The sequence below is a fragment of the Sesamum indicum genome, linkage group LG9, assembly GCF_026168435.1.
Source record: "Sesamum indicum cultivar Baizhima isolate 11 linkage group LG9, ASM2616843v1, whole genome shotgun sequence".
Classification (NCBI taxonomy): Eukaryota; Viridiplantae; Streptophyta; class Magnoliopsida; order Lamiales; family Pedaliaceae; genus Sesamum; species Sesamum indicum.
The window spans coordinates 23,344,122-23,362,672 of record NC_142665.1 but is presented as its reverse complement, the minus strand read 5'-3'; the positions used below and the strand labels follow the sequence as shown (position 1 = coordinate 23,362,672).

The window sequence follows — 18,551 nt, the reverse complement described above, 5'->3', positions numbered from 1 at the left end:
TTCATATTCTTTTTGACTGTCCGACAGATTTGACTGGAGACACTAGTCATCCTTTACCATTCTTGACAATACCACAAGCTTTTTTTATAAGAAATGAATTGAATGTAAGAACTACATACGAACAGCATATATGCATGTTGATGAATAATGACTCGCTATTCTTTTAGTTCTTAAATGGGGTAGTAGTTATCCAAAAAAATTTCAGATTAATAGTAGTAAAGGATTCCTAGCAGACAGATTGTGGGTAGCCATTATATCAGGACAGATCTCCACACACTTTCGGGCAAATACAAAACCGAGCAGAATTGTTCAATCTACTTAATTACACTAACTGTAGCATGAGATACCAAACAAATTGTTCTACACCGGAGAATAAGAATAATACAACTATAGGCAAATCGAGGAAAATGGAGTAACCACAAGAATAGAAATGGGGGTCAACTCGACGTGTAAACAGAGGTCAATCGTAACCCCCCGGAGAAAAATCAGAAGAGGAAAGAGTAACTTCTGAATCCTCCTAAAAGAAATTTCTCTCTAGTATGCAGAGCTTATGATTCCTGGAGTATAAAGTCGCAGCCCTAATAACAAGTTGGCCTCAGCCAAATGGTGAAGGAACAGGTCCAGCAATGGCATCTGATCTCTTAATGCTTCCCATGCCACATATAATACAGCCAGGTGTTGACAAAGCAGAGAATTTGGCACCACATAGATCACAGACATCATACCCAATGGTGGAAAGACGGCTAAGTGTGGCAGCACAGAATTGGGAGGGATCTTCTAATGGATCAATGGACTTGTTGGACAGGCCCCTCTGAACACACATGTCGATCAGGCTTCTCAACTCATCTTGCTTTCCAGCCGGAGCCTTGGATAGGAGTAACTCAAGCATCTGTTTAGCATACGCAAAATTCTGGACATCCATGTTTCTTTTGATGGCAGTTCGTATGCAATTTATCCTGTGCTTTGCAAGAAGTGGCAATGAACCTAAATGACGCGATAACCTAGCCATTTCATCTTTTGCGCTTATTGCACTGGGCCCTTGGACTTTTTGCAGCCGATTTATTTCCTGCAGTGACATGAAAATAGTATAAATTTAAATGCTAGACAGAAAAATAAACAGTGTGCACTTAAAGAAACTAGAGAACAAAAAATATCACCCAAGGCAATATTCGTATTGTACTTAGCATTCAAAGATATTCCTATATTCCCAGTACCATCTAAAGGTACAATAAGTAGCAAGGACCCATTGTTTGGCAGGGATGTCACATCTACATGATGAATTATTAAGTTTTATGGAAAGGAAATCAATTACTCAAAAATAGGAATCTTCGAATTAAAATCAAAGAAAGAACACTCATTTTCACATACATATATTATTAGTTTAACTGGGAATTCAGGAATTAAAGATCCAGAAGAACATAAGTTTCTGGCCCAAGTGCACATATTTTGTTATTGTGTGAGGTCAGTGGGTTTGCATACACTAGAACTGCACATAGATTCCTCATCCAAATAAAATCTGCTAACATGTACATTAAATTTAAGCAAGTTTTGCCTACTATCCACAGGCTGACAGAACATTCACAACACCTAACAGCCAACAGAAAACAAATACCTGAAGAAGGGTAACCGCAATCTTGTATTGTGCACAAATAGTAGCTTGGGCCTTGATGTCAGCTCCACGAGATTGATCCTTAGCCAAAGCTAAGAAAGCCTCATCAAAACAAGATAATGCATCTGACAGTTGATTCTGCTCCAGGTGAGCAAGTCCAGTCTTAAAACAGACTGCGGCAGCAGCACCGCGGGGAACCTAGAAGAAAAGACTTGAGTGAGTTTTGACTCAAGGAAGCCTATCTACAGAATATACTTGTAATTAATTTCCAGAATGAATTAGCTTTAAAAGTAAGAACACCTTAGTTCTAATTCCAGTTTCTGAAATAGTAAAGTAAAGCTTTTGCAGAACATATGAAGCCATACTCAGTATGAGAAAAAAAATAGAATAATGTTAGTGTAAGCATTACTGCCTAGACAAGCCATGCAGGCAATGAGAAAAGAAATAACTACCTGCCCAGGACGCACAGCTTTCGGGGGAGAATCTGGGCGAGCAGGAGGTTTTCCGGATGCTCCTGACCCTGGAGCTTCAAGTGAACTGAGATCAAGCGGTTGACTAGAGACTGGAACTGGTGCCATCTGGGGCTGTGGTTGTGATGGAGCGGCAGGTTGAGGCAGCGATTGTGGAGGAATACCGCCATCCGGAAGCCCAATGGACTCATACGGAAGAGGTTGTTGAGTAGCTTGAGGGGGTATCCCACCATCAGGTAGACCAATATCAACTGCAGGTGCACTACCCTGGTTAGCTGGGATGTTATTTCCAATGCCTGGAGAATTTTTATCCAATCTTGAGAGAACTGTCCCAGCAGGAGGCAGAGCTGCCGCAACCTGAAGGGATGATATTGTGTTCTGGAAAAAGTCCTCTGGTATTGGCCTAGCAGTAACCCCACCACCGGGTCCGATTGAAACAGCAGGCTGTGACACAGTTGGTGGTTGAACCAATGCACTTGTTCCAAAAAGATCAGCAGGAAGAGAAACTTGAGCAGTCGCAGTCCCAGTGGTTGCAGGAGCAGGTTGAGGTGCAAGTAAGCCAAGATCTGCTGAAGAACCAGTTAATGACTTTGTCCTTCCTATTGGCAGACCTAACTGCTTTGTGGCTTCTTTAATTTTATTGACATCCACCGTTGTAGATGCAACCGGTTTATCTCGGATCCTGATATGTAACTTTCTGGTTTTTGATGTTTCTTCCTCATCACTGCTGCTACCATCAGCAGCAGAGCCATAAAGTGTCTTCTTGAATTCTTCCTCAGCCTTTGCCTGTGCATCTACAGCACCGGAACCTGCAAACTGTCCGGAGAGGGTTTCTAGACCCATCAGGTTAGGTTCACCATCAGGGGGCCCTTTGGGCTTGGTAGGCATTGGAGTAGCAGTATTAGTCTGAATTCCATTTGCCTTGATACCACCTTCAGCGTTAATTGCTTTGACCAAACTATCTTCTCTAACTTCAACAACATTACCTCTTCCTTTGATTAAACCAAGATACACGCCAATGTGGTCTGTAACAATGGATGGGATAGTACCATCATCAGTTTTCATGTAAGGCGTCACCTCAGCAGCCAGCTCCCACTGAGGTATGTCCTTCAAGTTTATAGGTGTTTTGATTTCCCAGTTTCCACCACCCCATTCAGGTCCTTTAGGGACCATACTTTCAGCAGCAAAGTTCGCAAAGATGCCTTGTGTCCACCCAGTTGAACGGATTCTGAGAATCCTTTCACAGTATCTCCTCAACTCTGAATCAGTGCCCTCTTCCTCTAACTTCTGGGCAAGACGCCGCATAGCACTAGGGTTAAGGTGGCATATAAACAGATCAAGCATACTTTCAAAGTCTGCTATAACTTCAAAAGTTTCTTTTGCACTGTCAAACTGACCATATCTGCGATCACATATGTAATTCACATTAACGCGCACTGAGAAGATTGAACCAAAGCAGAAAAAGAATGCCCATAAAATGCTCAAAACAAACTTGAGCATATGAAGAACTGAGCAAATGAAAGCAGAATGAAAACATAGAAGTATTGTATTACCAAAGTATGGTATTAAGGACGCATTTTCTGCAATTTAACACTTTTACTAGAAAATGATTTTTAAATTTATGCATCCTCTGGTTATTCCCTTTCTGGATTACGTAAATCCCTCAGATGATTTCATTTGAGTCCAAAGTTTATTTCAGGGTAAATCAGTCAACAAATCAGCAGCCCACCATATCCTTCCACGAACAGACCCATCAAAAAACATCAAACACAAGAAAAATGCTCTAAGAAAATGAAATTTATGCCAAAGTTTTTCAGAAAAAATCAGATCATACATGTTTTATGAAAAAACAAACGCTAGGTCTATACAGATTTTTTTGCTAAGAAACGCAGTCTATTAGAGCAGTCAGATTAGTAGGCAGCAAAAAGGAAAAGAAAGCAAGAAAATGATGAAAACATCACCCAAAGAATTGATCATGATCACAGTGAAGCAATTCAAAACAACTGCATGCAGTATGATGTGCAGCCATTTTAAAAGAATATAAATCTGAGAAAACAACTACAAACTTAAACTTCAACTTACTTATCTCCAATCAGTGGCCCAAGATTTTTCATTAGTTAGCAAAAATAGTTATAGCTATGCACCTGATACATGCATATCCCAACTGCCGGAACCGATGGAACAAATGTGAGGTTGGGGGACATCGAGGATAATCTCTTGATCGCAAAAACTCATCTTTCAATGCAGATAAAGCCGTAGAAAACCGGAGTGCTTTAATTGCATACACTCCTCTAGACACCTAGGTCAAGAGAAGTAAAAAGTCACTTAAGAACGTGATTGGCTGATCTTGATACACAAAATGGTACCAGAAAAAGCACCTGAGTGAATTGGGGGCCAGCTTGTGAAAGTGATACTGCAAGATCTCCACAAACCGGAGACCCTCTGGCTAGAATATCAAGTGATCTTGGAGTAATACGCAGGCTATCAAACCTTCACTCAGACGATGACTAAATGTGTCAATAATCAGACTTGAAGGAATGTTAAATATCTAACTTTTGCGGAACAAAGACAAAAAGATGTGGTAATAAAGCCACCATTTTTTATCATTCAAGAGCAAGAGCCAAATGTAGTTTTAATTACTAAAGTCGGTGTATAAGTTGAAAAAGAACCTTGATGTTATTTGGTATAGGACTTCTGACAGATCAAGCTTCTGCTCAAAATGTTGCTGCATTGTAGCAAATCCAATAAGAAGGGGCTCAAGTAGCCCAACAAGACAATTCTTGACTTCAAATTTCTTCTTTTGCTTAACATTTATATCGGTTGGGTTTGCAAGTAGCAGGCGATCATTGAGAGCTCCAAGCAGCACTACAGTCAATCACGAAAGCTCAGAGAAATTATTGATAAAAGTAGAACTGGAGGATCAAATCACAATAGTATTCATTAATATATTAATCTGAGGATCCCAGTTTAGAGCAAAAATAAGTTGTCGACCTGCATTAGGCATACTGATTGACAGGATGGTCCTAACTTTTCCATCCCAACCAAGCACGTTAACAGAAGCAGAAGTAGAAAAGAGAAGCGCTGGTCCAAGCCACAGCAGGGATCTGAAGTAATATGAGGTTAAGGGCCAATATTTATTTAAAGTCGTGAATGAGATAAGAAGACCATGGGGGGAAGGGGGGGAGAAGAAGCCAGGAAGGATATTGAAGGAAGTCCTCTATCAAATTTTGCCGAACTAGAAGCCAATATGTCTAAATCAGCTGTAACAATGAGCACACGTTGTGTTGTCAATACACCAGCAACAAAGCCCCTAAGTGTTTCTTGCCATTGTACCTAAACAATACAAAGTTAAAAATATATTAGAAGCTTCCAACTTATTAAATTCAATTCTTAAAAAAGATAAGGTTCTTTTTTCCATGATCTGAGAGGTGGTCAAAACCAAAACTTTGGAAAAAATAATTTTCGAATCTTTGGAAACCAAAAGTATTAGTATTCCTGTATCTTTATACATGGAGTACTCTTGAATAAAAGAAAATTCAAATAATTGGAAAAAGAAGCATCAGGGTTCCTGCATTACAATTTTATACATGGAACAACAGAAATTTCACTTATAAGATGTTAAACAGTTTCTTATTCAGTTGCAACCACTGGCCCATAAACTATCATATACGCTCCAGGTTCTTTCTCCTTCTATAGTTTATGAACAATTTGAAACCAGAATCATGTAAACCAAGAAAAGATGATACATACTCATCATTACATAATTTCATGTTCAAATTCCTTGTATGGAATTCTAAGATGCAGCAATGACCCCATTAGTGTCACTAGAGCCTCTAAAAACAATTTTGAGTTTGTTCAGGAATCAGTAGGCCATACTACGTCATGCTGAAATTAAGCATATCCTCCATTTATATGTTTCTCAGCAGTAAAGCAACAAAATAAAACTGGTCTGGCAACATCTTGCAAGCTTTTCAGAAGGCGAGGAGGGCCCTTACATATCCTTCATTTATATGTTTCCGTCAGCCAGTAGAGCAACAAAACAAAATTGGTTCTGGCAACATCTTGCAGACTTGTCAGAAGACAAGTACGCCCTTAAGAGAAAAGTAAGATTTGTTCCCAGTTAAAACCTGAATAATTACCTGAAGTACAGTCTCATTTACTTTCAATCTGATGAACTTACGCCCTTCAGCTTTTGTTGAGATGTAATGCCCATCAGCACTAGGAAGACGATATCCTAGGATGAGTTTTCCCAAGCCAATCTGGTCCCCATGAGAGGCAAACATCACCGTTGACTCTACAAGAGTAGAACTTGCGATCAAAATATAGTCAATTTGTTTGAGTTTAGATGAACATAAACACAGTCCTTAAGCACCTAGTGGAGTGGAAAAAATACGATCAACTTCACTTTCAAACATAAACTGCACGGGACCCTTAAAAGAAGCAACTTCAGGCTCCACAGACTGGTTCTCATCAACTGTTCCATTTTTTCCAAGAGATTCTTGTGAAGCAGCTCCAGGCAACATATATAAGGAAAGTGCAGTCTTATCCTCGTCAAGAATAGTAAATTGATTTTCGTTCGGACCAATAAAGGCTGCATCAGCACCACCTGAAACGTTCGTGGAAATGGATTGAGGTAATCATTTTGTATGCACTCTAAGACAATAATAATGTACAAAGAGAATGGATGCACTCTAAGACAATAATAATGTACAAATAGACAGACCTTTCACTGTGGTAACTTTACTATTTGCGAACTGAGGATCCGTGTTTTCCCAGTAGAGCACTACCTCATTAGCAGCACCCATGAACTGATAGACTATAATAAATAAGTGTTGCTTTTTACTGTAAGTAATGTACTTCGGATTGATTTCTACATTTCCAGGAATCTGAAAACAGAAAATGATTCATATCCTCATAGGCTGGTAGTAGGACAATGATCAATAACAGTTGAGACTCGGGCGAAAACTAATTGAATATTACCGAAGTGTAAAGCTTTTTGTAGATACTTTCCACTCCAGAAGTCAGATTGTAAGCCATGAGGTTTGCCCCTTCAATGTAAAAAGACCTGACAGGATAATGAAGAACTCGATTCCCTTTACTGAAGAAGTTTAGCTCCAAAGGAAAAGGCTGCCAAATTAGATAATTAGATTCACCCCCAGTCTAAACTTTATTTCCTATGTACGTCATGTAGCAATAACATCAGTATAACTACCTGGCAAACCGGAAAGTCTCTTAAATGATGCTTAGGGTCCAAAATAGTAATTAGAGGCAATCGAGATATAGGGGCACTCTTCGCATGGCCTTCCATGAAATGCTGCAACAACCAGGATGAGCAGATAATTCAATAACAGTCACACAAAAGAGGTATAGAAGCAAATATTCAATTTTTGGTGCTATGTTGTCATGAAATACTGGAAAAACCAGGAAGAGCTGAAAAAAAAAATGATAACAAGCAGGAAAATACAAAATAATTTATTTTTGAAAACTTCTTGGGAGACTTCTAAACATATTATTAGCATTAAAGTAGGCAAAATAGAGTAGTTTGTACTACATATTGGACGAACATTTTCTTAAAAAGAGCAAAATGTTTCAATGTTTAGCACATTGCCTTTTCCTTTTCCTTTTTAGTAAATTAATCTCAACAGCAGAAGTATGAATTTGACAGCAAGACCATTGATGAGGTACCAGACTAATTTTAACAGGAACTTCACTCCAAAGTGTAGTAGAAAACCATGACTTTGGAGTCCATGTGTATTAACAACTTTTATGTCCTACATATTGAGTCATTGACAGAACAATAAACTGCTAAATAGAACATCATCAGACAGAATATTAGCTTACACTGTAAAGAAAAGCCTTCCTCGCTATGTCCGTGATTGTAAGCTGACTTTGGCTAACAAAAGTAAAAGGAAGTGTCAATAAAGCAAAAAGAAATATTTCCTAGCATCCAACAAGCCTATCAATCAGTAATGACATTGAACAAACACTGATAAAGTCTGCTTTTACAAATTCTGCCAATTTACTACTAGCCCTTTAAGAGAGTAGCTGTACGCGATTTGTTTACGGGGAATTTCTAAGTTTTCCCAGGTATGATCGTCGCATTCATAATCAGGCTGGGAAAATCATGATTACTAGTCACTGAACTAAATATTTTGACTTAAAGAATTGGTAAATTTATGCATGATTAATAAGGTTGTAAGCTAATTATGTTAGCTAAAGGTTGATCCTTGTTAATGAAATTAATAATCTAGGATATCAGACTTGATCAGGGTAGCATCATTACTATCATTTTTATGTCTCTTATCCAATTAAAGACCACCATTTGTTATTTTGCCAACTATGTTGATGGCCAGTCTGAACATGAGAGAATCATCATGCAACCAGCATTGGAGATGAGCAGGTAAAACTCTCTAGGCAGGAACACCAAAACAGGGTGAGTAAATAGTCGGAAACTAGGGAGTAAAGAATATAACAGAAAGGGGAATAGGCAAACAAAAAGCATCTTCCAGGTTTCAAATTTATTGTTCATGATTAAGAAGCTTCAAGTTAAATGCTGATTGAATGTTCAGAGTTGAATTAGGGTTGTGTTCCTTGGTTATAGTTTTATCTTCACAAATTTCTATTACTTGAGTTGCGAGGTCTTTACGTCTTAATCTAAATGGCATGCACTGTAGTGGATGCAAAACTCTTTGGGTTCTTATGCATATTCCCATACCCTCTTTTGTACACATCAATCATGTTCAATTTTGTATGGCTAGTAGTGTAAATTTGAGGAGGTGATGATGAGTTATTATTCCTAGAATGAATGCAACTGTTTGTTAATTATGTACAGTGGCTGCTTATCTTGAACTTTGGAAGGGGGATTATGATAAGTAAATAATGAGCTTATTGAGTTGGATGCAAAGGCAAGGAAAGTGAGAGGCATGTCTATCAAAAGCAGGGCAATAGGCTGCCGTAAGTACATATGTAAAAGGTTGGGAGAGGAATCGCTGATAGATTGTTCTCAACGGGCTTAATTCAAAATTAACCTTAGAGCTCTATTGATATCTAGTTTGAGTGATGTGTGCATGTAGCTTATTTTCCTTGTACAAAGTCAATTAGTTAACAACTGTTAGGAAAAAGGATGTTAAGTGCCTCCTAATTTCTTACAGTTACAAGCTCAAACAAGATAGAGGACCTCACCTGCAAAGGGAAGAGTCCAACCTATGAAACTTTTTCTATATTTTTGAGCCCATTTTGATGTAGATGAATCATAAGCTTTTTGGTGTCGAGGGGCATATTCCGGACATTAGGATAAAGAAACTTCTCATAACTAAAAGGAATATTTTGTTCCGAGCTGCATACTTTTTGTGGATGGCATGTGTTATCACAGATTTTATCAAAATTGATTACTGGGTAAAAGCAAGAAAGAGAAAACAAAAAAGAGAAAAAGAACTCACCCTTTCATATGCTGCTCTTGCAGTTGGGCTTGAAGTTGGTGATCAGCTAGTATACCAGATGAACCGAGGGATGCAAGTTTTTCCTTCAATACCGATGCTGTTTAAGAGATCATAGTTAGTAAAAAAAGAAACGGTTTTTGTATTCATTTTACAGTTGAAAAGAATGAAATAGTGTCCAAACTTCAAGTAAATGATTAGGCCTGTAAGATCTCTTAGAAATCTCATAACTTGAATCAGTATGTAGTTACACAATATTGGCATTCCAAGCTAGACCTAGCAAAATGACAGGTCCGGCCTCAGTTAAAGTTTCTCATACAAACACCTCTGAGAGATTAAGAATTTCAACTACTTTCATGGTTCGAAACACTGGCAGCATAGTATACATTGCCTCAGGAGTTGGCTAATTCTCTTCACAGAAGTATGTCAACTTGGAATGAGATGCAGCTATCCAGCAAAGTCTTCATATGGAATAAGTCCAAACATGAATTTGAATCACAGTAAAAATAGATAACAACCAGGAGATGCAACCAACACATATCAAGCCGGTCACCAGAACAAGTGAATGGCGTCTTATCTGTCACAAGGCTAGCAAAAATATATTATCGATATCATCAAATCTGATTAAGCAATCACCTGACGATCCCCTTGCACCTTGCAAAACAGCGAAAAGTTGTTTGCGCCCCTCTCTAGTGTACGCAGCTCTGTTCTTGCGATTGTCTCCACCACTCATGCTCTGTTGAGAAGAGTAAAATCTTTTTTTAACCATTGAATATATCTCATTATGTGACCCATGTCTGATGAATACAAGGATACTTACTGCAAAAAGTAATGCTGCCAGATTCAACTTGGGATGCACTTCCAAACCCCTTATTCGCGGGAGTGGATAAACAGCTGCTCCGCCTTGCTGAGATAGAATGCGTGGGATGTCGATAGATTCAATAGCTGCAGAATAAGATATGAACAGAATCAATAAGAGTATATACACATACATCGAACAGCAACAAAATGAAGTGACCACGAGGCTTGCTTAAAAGTGAGGAGCCTAGAACTGATGATGAACCTCCATTCAAAATACAATATCAGGACTATCTGAATTTAGCAAAGAGAAATGGAATGGATAGGACTAGGATAAAGTAATACTCATTGGTGTAGCTTAAGATAAGGCGAAGTATATTTGATTTTTCCTATCTTAACTCTTGATACGATCAAGATCATAATAATAATCAATTGATTACTTCAAGATGCATCTCATCAAAGTAGTCTTTTCTTCATTGACAAAATCTGAATGGGGAAAGACTTAGATAAGAAGGTAACTAATTAACAATCGCCAAAAATAGTCTTAATTTTTCATGATTGCACGATCCGGACAATCTTGCAAACATTACCAACAATACAAGACAAAGGAGGCAGATGTCAATTAATCGGAGTATAGGTCCGGGTTTTTCAATCTCTATATCCCATCATAATATCTACCCCTTTCAGTAGCGCAAGCAGTTCAAAATGATAAGAGGAAACATAAACTAAAAAGATTAGAGAAAACAGGAAACTGTTTATAAGTGCAAAGAACTTACAGAAAAACTGAAATTCTTTTAGTAAGTGTCAAAAAAAGCTGAGGAGAATTTTAATTGGGAAAAAACAAAAAACAGATTTTCCCGATGTTCCTCTCATGCTTGATACAACCATCTTTTCAAATTAACTAGGACATACAAGAATCACTTTAATGCAAGTGCAACCTTGGCCAGAAGGAAGGTTAAAAAATAGCTCAATACCTACTGAACCTCAATAAGAAAAAATGTATGGAGATAGACCACTGAAATAGCATCTTTGTCATATCATCACAGATTGCTGTATAAAGGACAAAAGTTCAGTTGCTCAACTAACCAGCAGGCTCAAAAAAATTTGCTTGTACTGGAGGTCTGTTAGGATTCACGATTACTCGAGTCTTCCAAACTAGAATATTTCCATCTTTGGATAAAGTGACAAGCAACCGCAACATAGGGAGCCAAGCAACAGATGCGATTGGTTGTGAACCCACTTGCGTGCTAGAATTGCATGTAAAGAAAATGTATGTTATGATTCAAGAACAAAGGACGAAAATGCTCCCAAAAAGTTAAGACAACAAACAATATAGTGAAATACTGAATTTCACAAACAGTCAAGGTGAGAAAAATTCCTAACTGCTGGAGGCTAAGAGCCATCTCAACTTACAAATAAGCTGGAGACTAAGAAAGGAAATTATGCCGTCTCAACTCTTTATCAGAAAATTGCATGGGGAGCTTTAGAAACAGAATTAATAAAGCAACAGGCAAATATTGCAAAATGCAAAATAATATATAGGAGAATTGCAGACATATTGAATAGAATGACAGATGGAAGCGCCACCATAAAAACAGTGGAAATGTGCACTAAGAGCGAACAGCTTTACAAAGCATGTGTTTCTCTACGGATTATCGATCCCAAATCCCAATAGCCCTCCCAAGATAGATCGCCAAGAGAATGTTGTACCAGAATAAAAAGTCATGAGGGTAGTTTAACTTACATGCCAATCATCAAGGGTCTTTCAGTGGATACATCCCATGCCAAAAGTGTGCCTCGTCTATCACCAACAAAAATCCATTCCAGTGTTGGATGAAAGGCAAAAGCTCCAGCGCCCTGTAGCCTGATGGTGTTATCAACTGCAAAAGGCATCCATAAACTAATAATCCAATGGAAAGGAAATATTTCAGTGAAGCTAAATTATCATGTATTTTGGCCCGGAAAAGAGTAGATGGCCATGGAAGTGCTTTTCAACTCTTACGCTGTAGAGTATAGTGAACAGCATACGTATGGATATTGTAAGCTCGAATCAAGCCATCTTGATACGCCACATACTGGTAATAGAAGACAAGGGACAAATATCAGCTCCATAATTGCTAGGTACAATTTGTTACAAGCAAATAATACTGAGAAAAGCCATTGGGTATGTCAAGATGTCACATTCCAATTGAACTCTTACCAAAGCAGGGAGCCGAGGATGGCAAGCGAGATTGACTATAGGTTTCTTCAGGTCAGTCTTTATTTTTGTCGGTGCTTTCCCCCCTTCCACAGTTCCAACAACTTGACACAAGCAATAGTCAAAATTCAGGAAAATGCAAATAAAATAACTTAGATATCCTTCATAGTAATTGTTCACCAGGATAAACAATGATGCAATGCTATTGGATTGTTGGAGAAGAATGGCAACAACAAGTCAATGGTCAGAGAGATTCGAGGCATACTAAAAGTAACTACTCTCTATGGTTCTTGAGAAGATTAAAACTAATATCTGCATCAGAATCACGGATCATTGCATGAGTGATTATTCAGAACGTACTAAGATTATGTGCCAGAGAAGTAGTGAAGCACCGCAAATTAGTTATTCCACTGCAAATTTCCTTGAAAAGTTAGGGAGAGAATGTTTGCTTTCTTTGGAGAAGCTATTACATTATCATCACAGACAGTATGAAATGGACTTTGTGAAGAGTGAAGACTGTTATCATGATAGAAACATACACAACCTTTGCAGATTCCTAATTAGACAGTGCCCCTAGGATCCCGCATCTTCACCAAATTAAGGAAATCCCTGCTGTTTCTGGCACCTCTTACATTGGGTATAAACTAACAGCGACAGGGCCAGAATCATATTTTCCTAATACCATACTCTTAGGTGATGCTAGAACTACTAACATGACCAAATGAGGACAATAGCCATGCAGTGGAAATAAACCTTCCCCCAGGGACCACCCAAAAACAGACGTAAAGAAAGATGATAACTAATGACTTCTACTGCACCACAATTACTATCAACAATCTTTGGAATTCGCATTTATTTCTTCTGTGCGGACTTCAGCAACTAACATAGTATGCCAATCCATTTGCATTTATAATCGACATAATTGTGGCAAGCCAAATCTCTGTGCCACTTCACCATGTCTTGTAAACTTCCTTATTTCTAAGAAAAAGACAACTATTTAGTTTCTCTCTTTCCATCCTTGCTATTCGTCCTCCCTCTTCTCCGCTTCCCACCCCCCAATCCCCCATCCAATCCCCACCCCCCGTTCGCATTTGTTCTCCATATGCAGGGGAAGAAAATCTCCTCATTCATTCACAAAACAAAGAATGTACAAAAAGAAATCAGATGAGATTGGCTCAACCTGTTACACTCATCTTCTTATGGAAACCAAAAAACACAACAGGTTGAAGAGGAGTCAAGGCGAGATGGACTTCCGTGTCAATAGATATTTGTTCTGTCCTCTTCTCAGGTGAATGTAAGACACAAGTTTGTTCACTGTCAAAGTCACAGGCCCGGATCGTACAATCCTGCAATGAAGTAAATGGTCCACATGTGAAGAGAAGTCAGGTTTACAATTATTGTCATCCTAGAATGAGAGGTTATCAATAACAAAGCAAAAACTGATTAAAAGTATATGACAAAATTGTTGTCAGACAAAGATAAAACTGAATTAGAAAGAACACAGTTGAAGCTCTAGTACAAGTCGATACTGAACCAGAATATTAGTAAGAAGAAAGAAAAAGATCTGCATTATAAGTAAAAGCTGAGACATAATATTTACAACAAAAAAGAGAAAAATGAAAATATGATCATTATCACATAATGAACTGTAGTCCAACCATCTCAACAGGGCACTATAGTTTAGGAAGTACCTGCAATATAGGAGTCCAGAAATAAGAACAAAGATTTACAGCCATTTTATCAGTTAAAGACTAGTCAGAAATACTGGCAGTTTAGCAGCTAAGCAGTTGGAGAGGAAGAAACACCCCATCCCCCCCCCATCCCAGGTCCCCACCTCAGCAAAAACGTGAAGAAATAAGGAAAAAAGGTCGAGAAGGGCATCATTGCAATAGTGGACAAAGAAAAGTCCAATTTTCAAAGGCATCGATTTCCACCAACAACCTCCAAAACTCATGTCTCTCTATTATTCCATAACAGCTCTCAAAGCCCAACCGGAAAAACAAAGTCTTCACCATTAGAGCTAAAACGAATGAAAACGATGATGCTGTGAAGAATTTAATCCATAAAAACTAATGTCCAGTCACATAGAAATATTGACACGACATCCTTAAATAACCCCAACAATCCAACACGAACAGAAGCAGAGGTGACACAACAGGCTCTAAAACTGGTATATAACTTTGGAATTATGAGAATTATCTTTGAAATTGACTCAGCTAAGTGGTGAGAACAAGCCCTAGTCCCATTCGGCCATTCAAACAGCAGAATGCGCCTCAAGAACAACTATTGAGAATGAAAAGAACGTTCTCCACACTTGGCCATCATGGAAAGTTAAACATACTAGGAAGCAGTCCAACACTGCGAGCTACACTCTTGCCAATGGGCCTATCATCCAAACTTCTGTAGCTTGCTAACAAGCCCTGTACTAATTCTCTCTTCTCTTGGTTGTTCCTTGTCTCTTTTGACACGACCTTGTAATTGCTTTCTATCTGTTATTGGACTGATTTTGATTATCAAAATGAAAGTATTGACACAAGATCAGTATATAAGCCAACTATAAAATTCATATGGATTGTTTGGCACATAATTCTCTCCCTTATCCTCACAGCAAGTCTATGAGATGAAAAAGGATGGAAATGTTTTCAGTCTTCCGTTACGTTTTGGAAAAGTGCAGTGAGATGGTATGCCATCCTATAATACTTCTCACCTATTTTATGTTATACAATTAATCCCCTCCCTCTCCATACGTATTACTCCCTTACTTCCTCTGCAACGAAATGCATACATCTTGGTCACAAATTGTAGTGTTTCATTATACCACATTCCAAACAATCCAGGTACTTCTCTAGTTAATTCCTGAACTTCAATTAAGGTCCTAGTGAACATGTAAAGCTGACCAAAGAAAGTCTCAACTCCACTTGTATTCCTACTCACTGCAGTTGTCGATTACTTAAAATGAAAATCAACCACAAAAACTGAGCACTGACCTCAAGTATAGCAATCACTGAATGGGTAGCAGTGGGGCTATACGCCATCCTAACAACAGGTGAGCCTATGTCCACAGACGCGATCTTACTTCCCGTATACGCATCAAACTCTGTATGCATACAAAACGAATTTACTTGCCCATGATTTTATCTCATATTGCTAGAGATAGAAAAGAAAGGAGCATATATAAGCAAGCAGACCGATTATGTGAGTGCCAACGGCCGCAGAAACGAGTGCCTGAGTCGGGTGGAACGCCGCCGCATGAGGTTGCAAGGGTTTGGAGCTCCGACCCGCATGCCGGAGATCCAAATGCTGCACCGTCGCCCACTCCATTGGAGGATACTTTCAGCTATCTACCCCCGATTTAAGTCGTTCAAAATCAGAACGGATCCAGTTGAAATATATATATATATATATATATATCTAAATTAAGAACTTATTCCTTCTACACAACACGGATCGTTCGGAAAATGCATCAAAAACAACTGAAGGATCTCCGGATCGGGGCAAGGCGATCGAAGTTTCACGCTACCGGAAAGAATTTGGTGGCAGAAAAAAGTATCTGAAACTATCTCCAGAAGATTTATCAAATGAATTTGGCAATTTGGATCCACCAAGCCTAAAGGTTTTCTCTACAACATCGAGGCCCTTTCAGCAATGTTTGTAATGATGCAAACATTCTAATGTCTGCGATTAAAAGACAATGATACCGTTCAGATGAATTTCGGGAAAGCAAATGAAGAGAAGCTTCTAAGGAGGCCCAACGCAGTTTCTTGGTTGGAATTTGGGCCCTTAGGCCAGTGGACAGTGTATTAGACTTAGATGTCTTCGGTCCACTCCCAATATTCTTTGATGTAGCAAAATGTGCACGCAAATTGAATAGTCTCTCCACCTGACTTTCCATTTAACAATGCGGCCTAATGAACATGGTTTGTTGAAATGCTGGTGATGAGTTGCTTACAGAGACCACACCTTTGACATCCTCAGTGAACCATTGTTGGTGTAAAGTGAAAGCGTGAGTCGTTAAAATTGTTCCCCTTCATCAAGGGCCCAAAAGTACTGAACCAAGCCCAGAGGACAGTGTATTAAACTTAGCCCAACTCGAATGTGGGTTCTCAGTTGTCAGTTGGGGTAATGATTTGAAGTTGTTGCTTGCATGTACAAATACAGTGATGCGGATCCCACATCAGAGTGGCGTGAGCATCAGAGAGAAACTCTGGCCCTCCCACCCCAACTGGTCAACTCATACCATTAATAAAGGTAGCCCAACAATCAATCAATGGAAATAAAGATGAACGGTACATATGCTCCCCAATCATTTGTATATTCAAATGCTCATCATCACCGTCTCTTTCTCTCCTTTTCCACCTGTCCCTTCTTCGACTTATACCCTTGTCATTGTGCACCACTGTATGATTGCAACCACTTCCAATCCAGCCCCAACATTTATTATTATTTCAATTATTACTGACCTCAATATTTGTATTTAAACTTATAATTTGGTTATTGATCAATCAAGCTATTCAAATAAGTTTTAACTACATTTAAAGTAAATTATAATATAATTATTTTAAAATTTATCATAATTATAACTATATTATTATTATTATTTGTAATAAACGCCGACGCTCAAGCCATCCCCTTCACGTGAAGACGGCGGACGGCCCCTAGGTAGCTAGAATCCGACTCACCTCCAGCTCATCCCTGCAACTCTCTCCCCTTACAATCCGCCATTTAATGTTTACTTGTCTCTATTTATGTATTGGGATACAAAGGAAATGGTCGTCATTAAACACTGGGATGTTGATAGAATGTATTGACAATGACTACACACCATTGCACAAAATTCTCCATATATATATTATTTTCCCTTTTCATAAAAATAATTGTGCCCTTTAACTGCGATTAAAAAAAAGATGATGAAAATGACTTGATTCCACTTGTGGACCGAATATAAAATTGGGCCAACTTTAATGTAAAATGTGCTCAAAAAATAAGAAAAGAAATTAAATACACAATATCAATTTTTATAATGAATAATCTTTTGTTTTAATTTTCAATTATAAAAATATCAACCAACCTACTAATATTTACACTATATCCTTTGTAAAATATTGTAAAGATATTAACAGTGTTCCATATTAAAAAGAGTTTGAGTAGCTTATAAGCCCAATGTCTCTTATCTCATAACAAAACTATGAGGTTCAAATCTATAAAGTCAAAAGGACAAAAACCTCACGAGTTGGACACTGATTGAGCCGCAAGTTACCTCAAACTGTAAAATTAGAAATTTACCTTTTATAAGATATAAATGCATGCAAAAATTACAATAAACAAAATGTACAATACTCCAAACTTTAGAATCCCTTACCTTTGACAAAAAGCAACACCAAGACAATATATGTTATTTGATTAATATTGAGTCAGAATTTACACTCCAAACAGCTGTGAGAAGGGGAAATTTCTTTAACATAGTAGCCCATGCATGCTTGATTTGTCAATAATTTTGTAGCTGAGGAAGAGGGTATCAAGATCAGAGAAGACCTCATGCCCTTGATTCTTTCTACAGAGAATCACAACTTTATAAGTCATGCAATTAATAACCACCATAAAATAGAGAAAGAAAAAAAAAAAAGAGGGGCCTGCAGCCAGCTAAGGTGGAGAATTTAGTTCTGGTAGTATGGAATCCACCACTGGGACACTTTTGATATGCCTCATGCGTATCCAAAAAAGGAAAGGAACCACGAATAAAATAAATAAATAAAGAATTAAAGTGGCGAAAGTTTTCTATTATTTTTGCTGTATCAAATCAATTATAAAATAAGTACAATATATTTTTTATGTGATTAATTATTTTTATTAAATTGTATACCAATCACACAACAAGTGTATTACATTTGTCATATAATTGAGTTAGATTCGATCAAATTATAATTATTTTTCTTTTAAACTGTATACCAATTACACAACAAGTCATTTTCGCTGGTGAAACCTGATAGTTTTGTTATTTAACCATGCAGAGGAATGGAATTATTGTTTTTGGTGAAGGAAGT

At 38.1% G+C, this 18,551-nt stretch overlaps 1 protein-coding gene across 1 annotated transcript; it reads right to left on the bottom strand.

Moving 5' to 3' along the window:
- Positions 1-305: 305 nt before the first annotated feature.
- Positions 306-16,246, bottom strand: LOC105177663 (Transducin/WD40 repeat-like superfamily protein). The gene is made up of 24 exons (XM_088884534.1): positions 15,699-16,246; positions 15,498-15,607; positions 13,691-13,856; positions 12,514-12,614; positions 12,316-12,388; positions 12,058-12,193; positions 11,400-11,560; positions 10,336-10,460; positions 10,152-10,251; positions 9,519-9,615; positions 7,921-7,972; positions 7,292-7,393; positions 7,060-7,206; positions 6,803-6,965; positions 6,452-6,685; positions 6,219-6,373; positions 5,284-5,412; positions 5,071-5,188; positions 4,749-4,944; positions 4,458-4,569; positions 4,224-4,378; positions 2,062-3,481; positions 1,613-1,807; positions 306-1,066 (listed from the first exon to the last, which is right to left on the bottom strand). Exons 1-24 carry the CDS (start codon positions 15,829-15,831, stop codon positions 596-598), a joined length of 4,851 nt encoding a protein of 1,616 aa, XP_088740660.1. The 5' UTR covers positions 15,832-16,246; the 3' UTR covers positions 306-595.
- Positions 16,247-18,551: the final 2,305 nt, after the last annotated feature.

What these genes read in the sequence shown, in the direction of transcription:
- LOC105177663 (XM_088884534.1), bottom strand. Translation starts at nt 15,831, where the DNA reads ATGGAGTGGGCGACGGTGCAGCATTTGGATCTCCGGCATGCGGGTCGG. An exon ending in TGGCAGCATTACTTTTTGCA is followed by an intron (nt 10,252 to 10,335) that starts GTAAGTATCCTT and finishes TCTTCTCAACAG; the next exon opens with AGCATGAGTGGTGGAGACAA. An exon ending in CTATACCAAATAACATCAAG is followed by an intron (nt 4,570 to 4,748) that starts GTTCTTTTTCAA and finishes GTCTGAGTGAAG; the next exon opens with GTTTGATAGCCTGCGTATTA.